At 36.1% G+C, this 12,869-nt stretch overlaps 1 protein-coding gene across 2 annotated transcripts in view; it reads right to left on the bottom strand.

Moving 5' to 3' along the window:
• Positions 1-8,182: 8,182 nt before the first annotated feature.
• LOC104610117 (Homeodomain-like transcriptional regulator) overlaps positions 8,183-12,869 on the bottom strand; it is a 45,560-nt gene continuing 40,873 nt past the window's right edge. For both annotated transcript variants that reach the window (XM_010276597.3, XM_010276599.3), the window contains exon 20: positions 8,183-8,605. In XM_010276597.3, the coding sequence (XP_010274899.1) occupies positions 8,586-8,605 (20 nt within the window). In that variant the 3' untranslated portion in view covers positions 8,183-8,585. The remainder of the gene's footprint in view (positions 8,606-12,869) is intronic.

The following is a 12,869-nucleotide window of genomic DNA, read 5'->3' as shown; positions in this document are numbered from 1 at the left end:
AATAGTTATCAATTTCCATTATTTCACATTTGCTGACAAATTTTGTGCATTGCAAGGGTCCTTGCTAGTAAAACATAAACTAACAAATTTCTTAATCAGTGTTTAAATTTTTTATTTTTATTAGTGTTCATTAAGTGAAATTGAAATGCTTTTATTTAGACTTTTAAGGAAACCAAATAGATAAATTGTAGTGAGAAATGATATCCATGCTACACTACATGTCTTATTACATATAGAGCATATTTGGATCTGATTCGACCCGAAGATCTGGTCAAATCTCACATAAGGTGATTTAAATTTGAATCCATTAAGGAAAGTCAGATATCCGAATCAGATCCAATCTTTAATAGGTTGAGGTTATATAATAAAACATAAAACAATAAATTTCTTAATTAGTGTTTAAATTTCTTAATTAGTATTTATTAAATTTGATTTTAAGTGAAATTGAAACATTTTTCATTAACATTTGAAGGAAACCAAATTTCTTAAATTTTATTAACTATTATAAGATAAATCTATTTTTAATTTTTACTAAGTCTTATTAATAAATATTATAATATTTTAAAAACAGAATTGGAATCGAAAACAAAATTGGAATCATAATTGGACTTAGAATAACCTATTGCTAATGCTTGTTTGGTTCAGTTGGGAACCATAATTGGATTTTGATTTGATTGTTGTTATTTTGTTATTACTTTAATACTTTATTAGTTGGTACATTTTATCTTCTTATTAGTTTATTAATATTCCGTTAATTTATACTATTATTACTTTAATTATATTATATCAATATTGACATTATTACTTAATTATTATTTTAAGTATATTATATTAATTTTAATTATATTATTACTGAATTATTATTATATTATTAATAATAGTATTACTTTACTTTGTATAAATAAAATATTTGTGCATTATTATATTTAAAACTTCATGTCCTTGTTTTATGTTACTAATTTATTAATATTTTATTTATAGTACTATTATTTTATTATTATTTTACTAATATTTTATTAATATTTTTTTCATGTGATAAGAATCCACTAGATGACCTGCTTTAAGAACTCTTGAATCAATTTGTTATGCGCACCCAGAAGCTAAAAAACAAGTTGTAGTTGATTAGATTAGAACGTTAAGGAAACTAAATCATTAAAAAATCCAATCTTGAAGACGCCACAAAGGTTGATCACTCCCTTGATAAGTCAAGATATTGTATTCTACTAAGAACACAAGAAGGCAAAGCTAAGCTTGCTGAAAATACCTCTATATTTCTGATGATTTTCATTTTACACAGTTGTAGCCTTTATATAGTCATATAAACATCATTATCTTATAAGAAAACTCCTGACTAATGAAGATCCCTTTAATTTAAAAAAACAAATCTGCTTTGAAATAGGAATCCTTCTAAAAAACTACAACTAATGACAAATAAGCATAAAAAAGTCAAAGTAAAACAAAACAAGCCCATCAATACATCTTAGCATGCGAATTGGGCCTTTTCTTATCATGTCCATGCGTCAAGCCCATCAATACATCTTATGTCATGGATTCCAAGCTTTGTTCTTCAAGATCCAAGCGTTGCACATCGTCTTGCACATAAAGATAGGTGATTATCCTTGGTGAAGCTTTGGAAACTTCTAGAATAGCCTTAGAATCTTCTAGAACAACATCTTTGTCATGCACTTTCTTGATTAAGCCTTGTAAAGCCTCTTTCATCATCTTTGTTCTAGCCCTAGCCATTGGACCACCGATTCCTTGCAAAGGATCTTGAGAATATTTGAGACTATTAGCTTAAGCCATTTGGCCAGCACCTCGATCTCCATTATTCCCTCCTTTCTCGAAAGGATTCGTCCTCGAATCCTTGTTATTTTGTTAATGGCTCGGCAGTCCACACACATACGCCATGTTCCTTTTTTCTTTGGGACTAAGCTGACAGGAACCAAACATGGACTAAGGCTCTCCCTTACAAAACCCTTTTGCACTAACTCATCCACTTTCCTTTGTATCTTCTTTCTTTCCTCGGGATTAGCTCTATAAGTAGGTCGATTTGGTATGGCGGAACCGGGTATGAACTGATCCCACTGTGATATATATCCATTTGAATATGGCATATCTCTAATGTGAAAAACTATGTTAATGTTGTTCAAGTCCTTGATAAGCTGGTCTATGGTATTAAGCAAGTTTGGCTGGTAATTGTTATATTCGTTAGAATCATCATGCTCTACTTTTCCCATGTCTCCAAATATGATGATTTGGTGTAATAAATTCTGCCCAGGGTAAGGGGATGACTTGAAAGAATGAATTTCGCTCTAAATGTATGACCCATTAAATAATCGGTGACCAAGCTTGTAAGTATACACTGAATTAGACCATAAATCTCTTAGGAAACTTGTATGTATAAACCAGGATCACGCCAACCAACTGTCCGTGTTGGTGCACCACACATGTTGTTCCGCTGAAATGTCAATGTCCCAACTGAAATGTCAAGAGTTTCACGATTTGGTATGGCGGAACTAGGTATAAAGTCTATTTGATGCTCAATACCTCTTAAGAGAGGTAATCCATGGGGAATCTCCTTGGGAAATAGGTCCCCAAACTCCTTATTCTTCACATGGCATCTTGTGTGAAAAATATATTCACGTTGCTCCTCATCATCATTATCCTTAGGTTGTATACTTAGGGCTCTCCTTGTAACCAGCAAATCACCATGAACATGTTCTGCAACTTCAACATCAGAGTAATCCTCCAATGGTGGCATCTCATCCTCACTTGAGCTAGCACTTTCTATTTCTCCATTCTCCAACACAACCATAACTCTTTTGTTTGGGCATTGAGAAGCAATATGCTCGAACCCTTGGCACCTAAAACACTTAACATCACGTGACTTAGAAGAAGTTTTAGTTTCGGTTTTACCTTTATGAATAGTAATCAAATCATTTTGCTTTGCTTCTTCTTTTGTTTTTGAGACAGTCTTGTTGTCCTTCCAATTAGGCTTCCATGAAAAACCAGATCTGAACCCTTTTGATTTGATTTGCTTCTCCACTTTAATGGCTTTGTGCAACAGCTCCTCCATCTCCACATAGTGTTGTAAATCAACCACATCAGCAATCTCCTTGTTCAGGCCGCCAATAAATCTAGCCTTTGTTATTTCTCGGTCCTCCTCTATGTTTGTTCTAATCATGACAATCTCCATCTCTTTGTAATAGTCATCTACACTCATGGAACATTGAATCAGCCCTTGCAACTTTTTATGCAAATCTTTATAGTAATGGTTATGTATAAATCTCTTGCGCATTGCCAATTTCATCTCTTCCCATGACCGAATTGGCCTCTCCCCATTCCTACGCCTATTGATCACTAATTGATCCCACCATATGCTTGCATAATCTGTGAACTCCACGACTACTAGTTTTACTTTATTCTCCTCGGAGTAATCATGGCAATCAAATACGTGCTCAACCTTTCTTTCCCACTCAAAGTATAGTTCGGGATCATTCTTTCCTTGAAAGGTCAGAATCTTCATCTTTATGCTGCCCAAATTGCTATCTCTTTTGGAAACTGCCTTCTTGCCTCGTCTAGAACTTGATTCCTCCAAATCTAAATCATCTTCTTCTTCTTCCTCAAACACACGTCTTCTAGTGGACTTAGAAATAGATGGGTATTGCAAATCATCTAGCCTTGCATTCAACTTTCTAAATTGTTCATTAACAGCCCTTATGAATAATTTCATGTCAATCTCTTGTGGTTCTCCTTCAATACTCATGTTTATAACCTGCAAAAACTCGCTGGAAAATAAAAGAAATTTTGTTCCTCACCTCTCTTTGCCCCCTTTTTTTTTGTTCCTCACGTGTCTGCACTCAAATCAGATTGTTATCACTTTCTGACTTTTCTCGATGATGATCTCACCTCTCTTTGCCCCTTTTTTTTTCACTCAAGGCAGCCCCCTTTATGTTCTCAACAGAATCAAGATCAACAAATCTCAAGGAGCAATCGGTTAGATGATGGCAAATCTCAAAATCAGAACTTTAAAAACTTAGTTGAGGCAAACGGTAGAAATAAGGAAGGAAAAATCAATTATAGGAGCCAAAAAATAAGAAAACTTCAAAATGAAGCAAAAGACATGCAAAAGAAATCACTAGAATATGGAGCACGAAATTAAATTAATTTAGACACAAGAATCCTTATTTGATAAGGATTAGTACTAATTAATATAGTAAGACAGTTGTTTAAGGAAAAGAAATCCCAGTTCAAAAAGGATTGGACTGGCTCTTGAAGTAGTCAACTAGTCAAACCCAAAAAAAATATGAAATATGATATTGCAATTCAAGAAATCCCATCCATGCTGGGAGAATGAAAAAAAATCAGATCTGCAATCTAACTCTTTTTTTTTCGAATTGGATGTTCTTTTCTCTCTCTCTCTTTTTTTTTTGTCAAACTAAACACACAAAACAGAAATGACTCTATTCAAAAACACAAAGAAGCCGAATGGAAGAATTCAAAGAAACTATGCAAGGATAACACAAGAAACACGCAAATATCAAAGAAAAACACAAAATTAGGATAAACAAAGGATAAGTAACTTGTTTCTAGAACCAAGGCTCTGATACCAAATGATAAGAACCCACTAGACGACCTGCTCTAGGAACTCTTGAATCAATTTGTTATGCGCACTCAGAAGCTAGAAAACAAGTTGTAGTTGATCAAATTAGAACCTTAAGGAAACTAAGTCCTTAAAGAATCCAATCTTGAAGACGCCACAAAGGTTGATCACTCCCTTGATAAGTCAAGATATTGTATTCTACTAAGAACACAAGAAGACAAAGCTAAGTTTACTAAAAATACCTCTATATTACTAATGATTTTCGTTTTACACAGTTGTGGCCTTTATATAGTCATGTAAACATCATTATCTTATAAGAAAACTCCTAACTAATAAGGATCCCTTTAATTTAGGAAAATAAATCTGCTTTGAAATAGGAATCCTTCTAAAAGACTACAACTAATGACAACTAAGCATAAAAAAGTCAAAGTAAAACAAAACAAGCCCATCAATACATCTTAGCATGCGAATTGGGTATTTTCTTATCATGTCCATGCGCCAAGCCCATCAATACATCTTATGTCATGGATTCCAAGCTTTGTTCTTCAAGATTCAAGCCTTGCACATCGTCTTGCACATAAAGATGGGTGATTATCCTTGGTGAAGCTTTGGAAACTTCTAGAACTGTCTTAGAATCTTAAACTTCTAGAACTGTCTTAGAATCTTCTAGAAAAACCTCTTTGTCATACACTTTCATGATTAAGCCTTGTAAAGCCTCTTTCATCCTTTTTGTTCTTGCCCTAGCCATTGGACCACTGATTCCTTGCAAAGGATCTTGAGAATATTTGAGACTATTAGCTTAAGCCATTTGGCCAGCACCTCGATCTCCATTATCATGAGTCTCTTTAAAACTCTTGAATGGGATTTTCATTCTCTAGGGGAGCTTAAAATACCCAAACGTCCCCCCTCCCTCTTTCTCTTTAATAAATTGCATTTCTGCTCTCTTTAATGAGAATTACATTTTCTAGGGGACCTAATAAAATATCCAACTTCTCTTTATCTCTCATTAACACACTCTTAATTCTCTCTCTCTCTCTCTCTCTCTCTCTAATAATATAATAATTCTTTAGGTTGTGTTTAGAATTAGCGTTAAACATCATCGGTGTAAAAATACATCGGTGATATTTTACATTGAACCATCATTAAGTGACCGTTGCATTTTTGAAAAACATGATGCAATGAGTGTAAAGTTTTACATCAATAATCAATGTAAAACTTTACATATGATGAGGTTTTACACTGATTCACAACGTAAAACTCCACTCCATCCAAATGCACACAAAACTAAACCAAAGTGGAATTTTACGTTGATCATTATTACACACTCTTTCCAAATGCAGACAAAACCAAACCAATGTAAATGTTTACATCATTCTTGATTTACTCCAATTCCAAACGCAGCCTTAATAATATAATATATTGATAATAGTGTAAAGCTTTATTGATGACATGATAATAGTGTACAATTTTATTAATAACAATGATTTTTTTTTTATATTTTTAAAATAAAAGCAAATAAAGAAATATAAAAAATGAGAAAATAAATAAATAGCTTATCTCAAAAAAGAGACATGATGACATGGGCCCTCTAATTATATATATATATATATATATATATATATGTATGTATTAAATTCAATAAATCCTCTTATTCAAGTCACCTGTCTAAATACTGGGCAGTGATACGATAGAAGTCGTGGAAGAGATTCTTGTTTAGTTGCATGAAAGATATCTTCCCATGATAAAGAAATTAAAAATCTGTCCAGCTTGACCAGCACAGGATTTTCCTGATTATTTGACCACGTATACTGCGCACCTGAAAGAGGCAGATCCACCAGCTTAAAATTGTTCACAAACATTGAGAAAACCCTCATGGCTTCCATAAATCCAGTGACGTTAAAATCCCCACCAATCACCCAAGGGGTAGAGTTGTCTCTCATCTCAGCCAGCTCCTCCCAAAATCTCTTTCCCTACACCATAGTGACTGAATAATCTCCCACTACCGGTTTCCCCACCCACTTCACTCACAGAACTCTCCGTCCAAATGCTTTCTAATTAAACGAGCGTCCACCCTCTCTAGCTTTGATTCTTGTATAAGCATCACCCCTACCTTCCACCTTTTAGGAACTCACTCACCACCACTCTCCTTCTGCCCGACCCTAAGCCTCTAACATTCCAAGATAGAAATTAACTCCATTAGAAAATGGTTGAATAAACCCTCTCCTAATTCATCCTCTCCTCTTTTCCCTTCCCTCCCTCTATTCGGTAGGCCCCATGATAGACGTTGGACTTCTTTGGAATTCTTCCCTTGCCCTTCTTTTTTACATTTCTTTTCCCCTTCTCTTCTAGAATGTTTCTTAAGGATTTCTTCAATATATTTTCATTCCAATCTATCATATGCTTTTTCTATGTCAATTATATAAGCCATGAGACCCCGTTTGCCTTTTTCTCTTTTAATAGTGTTTATCATTTCTTTTGTTTTTATTAATGATGTTTATCATTTCATGGGCAATCAAAATATTGTCATTTATTTGCCTACCTGATACAAAGTCACTCTGATATAGAGCTATAATTTCTCCTAATGGTGGCTTTAATCTATTAACCAAAATTTTTGCTATTATTTTATAGGTTATATTACACAAACTTATAGGTCTGAATTTTTCAGTCTTGTCTGGGTTGTTACTTTAGGGATTAGAGCTATAAAGGTTCTATTTATATCATTTGTCATTCTTCCTGAATGGAAGAAAGCTTTCACAGTATCCTCCACTAACTTTCCAATGATTGTTTTATATTTTTTAAAGAAAAAGCATTTAATTCAGCTGGTCCGAGAGCTTTAGAGTCCACCGTTGAGTTCACAGCATCCCAGATTTCTCGATGAAACCTGCCTGATTAGAGATTCGTTATGGCTATCATTGGTAACAACATTTTGATTATCTAGCACAGTCTCTTATTTCTCCTCCTTTGTATCTCTCTTCAAATGTTCTGACAAAAAAAAAAATCCTTTATTTCAGATACTCCTATCCAGTTATCATTCCCATCCCTAATCTTGGGGAATACTATTTCTGCACTTATCACCTATTTGCATCCAATCCAGTCTGGATTTTTGCGCCCAGAGGATTTCATCTATGCATCCAATCCAGTCTGGCTATTTCCTTGTTGATAAGGTCTCTTTTCCCAAGATTCTCCATCTATTTTTCCTGGACAATAAGACAATTTTCATTCATTTTTAGTCCACTTTTTCATGTAATGGATATTTCCAAATGCTGCTTTGTTCCACCTCTTTATTTCAATAACAGTACGATCACGTTTTTTAACAAATTGTTGGCCTCCTGAACCCATATCCCTCTCGAGCAAGTGATGAGAACAGGGAAATGGCAAATTACAAAAACATTTATTTTTTGGTAATAAGAAGAAAGCAAAAGAGACAAGACAAAAACAATTTCATACTTGCAAAAATAACCCTACCCCCCCCCCTCGCCATTTAATTTGAGCTACCAACTTTCCATCTGATACGAGCTAACAATGGTTATCTGCCATTATAGAAGATAGAAGATTCAAATTTTGCATGAACCACGTTAATGTACACAAGCAAGAGTACTTTCCTTATGCTACCAGAAAATTCTTTAACCCTCCATAAAAGGGATTGACACAGATCAACTTGTAACGAGTACAGCAATCGGACATGTCTTACTGAATTCCTGTTCTGTACAAACTCTCACAATTGCCTGTGGATTACTGTAGCGGTCAAAAATGGAATAGTGCATAAGCACACTTTCTGTACAAACTATATAGGAAAAAAAAATAAAAAGAAAATGTTCCTACGAGGCCTGATGGTCCTCCAATCAAAGGTAAATGAAGCTTGCTTGCAACTGTTCACCAATTATTAACTCCCAAAGATTACTTCCCTTTGGATTGAGACTAGATAAATTGATTCGTCACTTCAAATGTACATCAAAAAGTACCATTTCCCCAACAATCTGAATTATGTAGGAACACGCCTACCTGAAATCCACAGAACATTCATATAATAATAAGTCAAAAGTGAAGAGGCAGTTATACACGCCAAAGCATATGCATGAAAAATGCAATCAAATGCTACAGATTATGACTATGTTCCAAGTACAAAACCAAGAAGGGCACAGGCATGGCAGTAACCATGTAATCAAACTTAGGAAAACTGTGGTCTGGTTCTGGACCTTCTGGATGGACCCAGTTTTATTATTGAAACTCCAGCAAAATAAATAGATAAAATCCTGAAATTATGGGTACAAATTCCATGATTGAATACAAAATAGAGGTGGGAAGGCAATTAAAATAATGCACAAAAACTATGTCAACAACCACACCACAACAGATTTTATTATTGGACTTCAATCATGGGTAGAGGACATTCCTATGTTGATTGAAGGATCATCCATGTTTAAACTTTAAAGAAAGGACTTGTTTACAAATACTACATTAAAAACAGAACAATTACACGAGCAAGAAAGGTAAACTTTCTTAACTCTCCATATCATAAATTAGCTAATACAACTGAGCCTAAAACATATGACTCCTTCCCACCACTTGCTTTGCTAATACATCAGCAAACCCATTTGCAGTTATTTTTACCCAATTAAACTTCACATCCACATGTTTTGTGTTAACCAGTTAAACCTTTTCTTTTCATTATTAAAAACCAAAAGTTCTTGTCCTTCCTTCTGCAGCCACTCCACTACCAGCTCTTAATCGCCTTCTATAACCAGCTTTTTTATATTCATGTCCTTCGCCTTTTGCAGTCCCGCCATGACAGTCAACACCTCAGCCCTTGAATCACCTACTCCTATTGGGCCCGAAAACAGGCCAACGATTCTGCCTTCACTCTAAACACCCCTCCAATACCAGATGGGCCTGGATTACTTGCACTACTTCCATCAAACTTCCATCAAAGTTTAACTAAATACAATACTTTACCTTACCTTCTCAAAAAAAAGGGTTTAACTTTATGTAGTCATTCAACAGTAGAGACCAGATCGGAACTGTAGTGAACCTATGAACCTCAGAATTGACCACTTCCTTCCAACTATTAAGGAAATCACTAGTTGAGCAGGCATTAAACATCTCCATAGATTTTACCCAATGTATCACTGTCACCATGATTATTTCTTTGACATCCTAAGTAGTTCTTTCCTTATCTGAAAACAGTCTTGCATTCCTTTCTTCCCAAATGGTCCAGCAAACTGCCGCTCTTACACATCTCCATAACACTCTTCCTCTTTTCATTGGACACCTAAAGAAGTCAGAAGCAAACAAGATCCCCATTGATGCCAGCTATTAAACTTTTAGTCTAGTTAATCCTCAAGTTGGGCATCCTCTCAAATAGTTTTACCACCAATTTCAAGTTTTCCACCCCATTCTACAATCCCCATCACAAAAGACTAAAATATCATTTGCAAACTACAAATGAGTAATCAAGGTTTTGTCTCTACCTACTGACCAGCCCTTGAACAGTTGTAGGCAATTAGCTCTTTTTTTTTATCAGTACCAAGAAAAATCTATTAATTAGAAGAGAAAAGATTGGGCAGCCTCGGCTACCCCATTACACAGATAAGCAACAAGAAAACACAACAGTAAGAATGACTAAATCATTACAAATGAGCCCAGAAGCACTGTGCCCTGTTAACCCCTTGTTTTGCTAGTTGATCTGCAATATTTTTAGCCAACCTTGGGACCCACGGAAATTCCACCTGCCTATGATTACCTTTGAATCTCCTATTATCAATTTATTGACTCCTATTTCAACAGCTTTTTGTATCCCAAATGCCATAGCATTCCATTCTGCTGATATGGAGTCCCCTGGGCTAAGAGGCAGGAATATAGTCCCAAAATTGCTCCACTGTCACCTCTTATCACCCCTCCTATTCCAGAGGACCCCAGGTTGCCCAAACTGCTTCCATCAAAATTTAGTTCAAGGAAGCCATTCACCAGTGGATCCCAAGATTTTATCAGTTTCCTCTTTGAACGAGAAGAAGCTGCCATTACCTTCCAGTTCCTGGTTAAATCATCATGACTAAAGTCTGAAAACAGACTTAAAGTCTTAACCCAATGTACCACCCTCACCATAGCCCCTTCTATCACAGCTTACTTGCTTCTTTTCTTTTCCTCAAAGATTCTCAGGTTTCTTTCCTTCCAAATAGTCCATATGATTGCTGCCCTCGTACATCTCCACATTACCCTCCCTCTCTTTTTTGGCCACCTGAGAGTAGAAGGATCAAACAAACACTCCGACTACCTGGAGTGTTCCACCTGCACCCAAAGAGTGAGAAAAACCAGTCTCGAATACAGCAAGCAAAAGGGCAGGACATAAGAACATGATAAGCAATTTCACCATTAGGTTCACATAGGTAGCACCAGTTTAAGGAGAGGCACCATCCTGGTCTCTTTCTCTGTAATAAGTTACAGGTATTGATTGCCCCATGGAAGACCACCCAACAAAAAGCACCAGCACCAGTTTGGGGAGAGGCACCATCCTGGTCTCGTTCTCTATAATAAGTCACAGGTATTGTTGCCCCATGGAAGACCTCCCAACAAAAAGCACCTATCGTGGGGGGAATAGGTCGACATCAAATTTCTTTACATGGGCAAGACAAAGGAAGTGGAGTGGAGGAAGTCAAAAACTCAAAGAAAGAGGCACAACTAAACGACCCAAAAGGGTTCAAAGTCCAGAAACAATCATCTCCTTTGCTAGTGTCAAAGAAAACCCCATCAATTTGCAAAAGATTTGATACAAGGTCCAGTTCTGAATCTCTCACATTTCTCCGCAGACACAAATTCCAACCAAAATCGGAGGGAGAGGGTGAGGGAATCAAAAATTTTGAAATTGGTTTGCCTTTGAATGAAGATAGTGCATAAATAAAAGGAAAAGGCTCCTTTAGGGGAGCTTCACCCACCCATTGATCTTCCCAAAATTTAATTTTATTGCCTGAGTTGAGATCAAACCTGATTTGAGCAAGGAATAGAGGAAGAACTTTGTGAATGACTTTCCAAAGAGAGGCACTAGACACCCTCCTAGAAACTCCAACATCCCAACCATTCTCTAAGAGTCCATGAATGCTAGCCACCACCTTATGCCGTAGTTTATTTGTTTCCCATGTAAATCTCCAAAGCCACTTCCCTAGGAGTGTTGAGTTCTTCTCTTTCAATCTCCCTAAACCGAAACCTCCCAATTCCTTCCCTTTGCACACTACCTCCCATCTAATTAAATGATCTTTCTTCGCCCCCTGGTTCCCACAAAAAATCCCTCATTAGTTTTTCTAATTTTTTTAATAATGGTTTGGGGCATGCAAAACACAGATAAGTAGTCTACCCCAGAGAAAAGTAACTTCTCCACCACTGGGTTCCAAAAACCCAGAGTTCTCAGGTTCGCACCAATAGGAAGACCCAAATACTTCAGTGGCCACTCATTAGATAGACACCCTAATTCCCCCACCCACAGATCTAAATCCTCCTCCAAATTGACCCCAGCCACCACACTCTTATTTAAATTGACCTTTAAATTTTTTGCTTTCTCAAAAAGGCTGAAAAACATTCTAACATTCCTAGCTCCTAACCCATCTTCATGTTCACAAAAGATGATAATGTCATCTGCAAACTGCAGGTGAGTTACCACTACCTTATCCCTTCCTATCTTCCACCCCTTTAACAGTCCCACTTCATCGGCTTTTGAAATTAACCTACTGAACACTTCTACTATGAGAGTGAATAAGAAGGGAGAAAGAGGATTGAGGATTCCCTTGCTTCAAACCCTTAATGGAACCAAAAAAATCCTTCATCACCCCATTCACCAATACTGAGAAATGACAAGATTTCTCCAAATCCAATTTGCACACCACACCCTTTTTTCCGGATCTCTTAAAAGCTTCTACACATTCATTCGCAATGAGTATCTGGGATGACAAGCTCCTTGGAACTGAGGAATAACTGAAGGGAGAATCTTTTCCAACCGCAAAGATAGGACTTTGGCTAAGATCTTGTATAGGTTGGTTACCAAACTGATTGATCTAAAGTCCTTGGGATGACATGCTCTTGATTTCTTAGGGATTAAGGCACTGAATGTAGCATTAACACCTCTGTTGATAATCCCTCTATGATAAAATTCCTCAAAAAATTTTCATCAAATCCCCGCTTAACCACTCCCAACATTCTTGATAAAAAGTCATAGAGAATTCATCAAGCCCAGGAGCCTTAGTCCTATACATAGAAAAAATAGCTTCCTTCACCTCTTCCC

The sequence above is a fragment of the Nelumbo nucifera genome, chromosome 4 (genome assembly GCF_055504915.1).
Source record: "Nelumbo nucifera cultivar China Antique chromosome 4, China Antique-T2T, whole genome shotgun sequence".
Taxonomy (NCBI): domain Eukaryota; kingdom Viridiplantae; phylum Streptophyta; class Magnoliopsida; order Proteales; family Nelumbonaceae; genus Nelumbo; species Nelumbo nucifera.
Note: the sequence above shows the minus strand (reverse complement) of the source record. Positions and strands in the feature narration are given on the sequence as shown.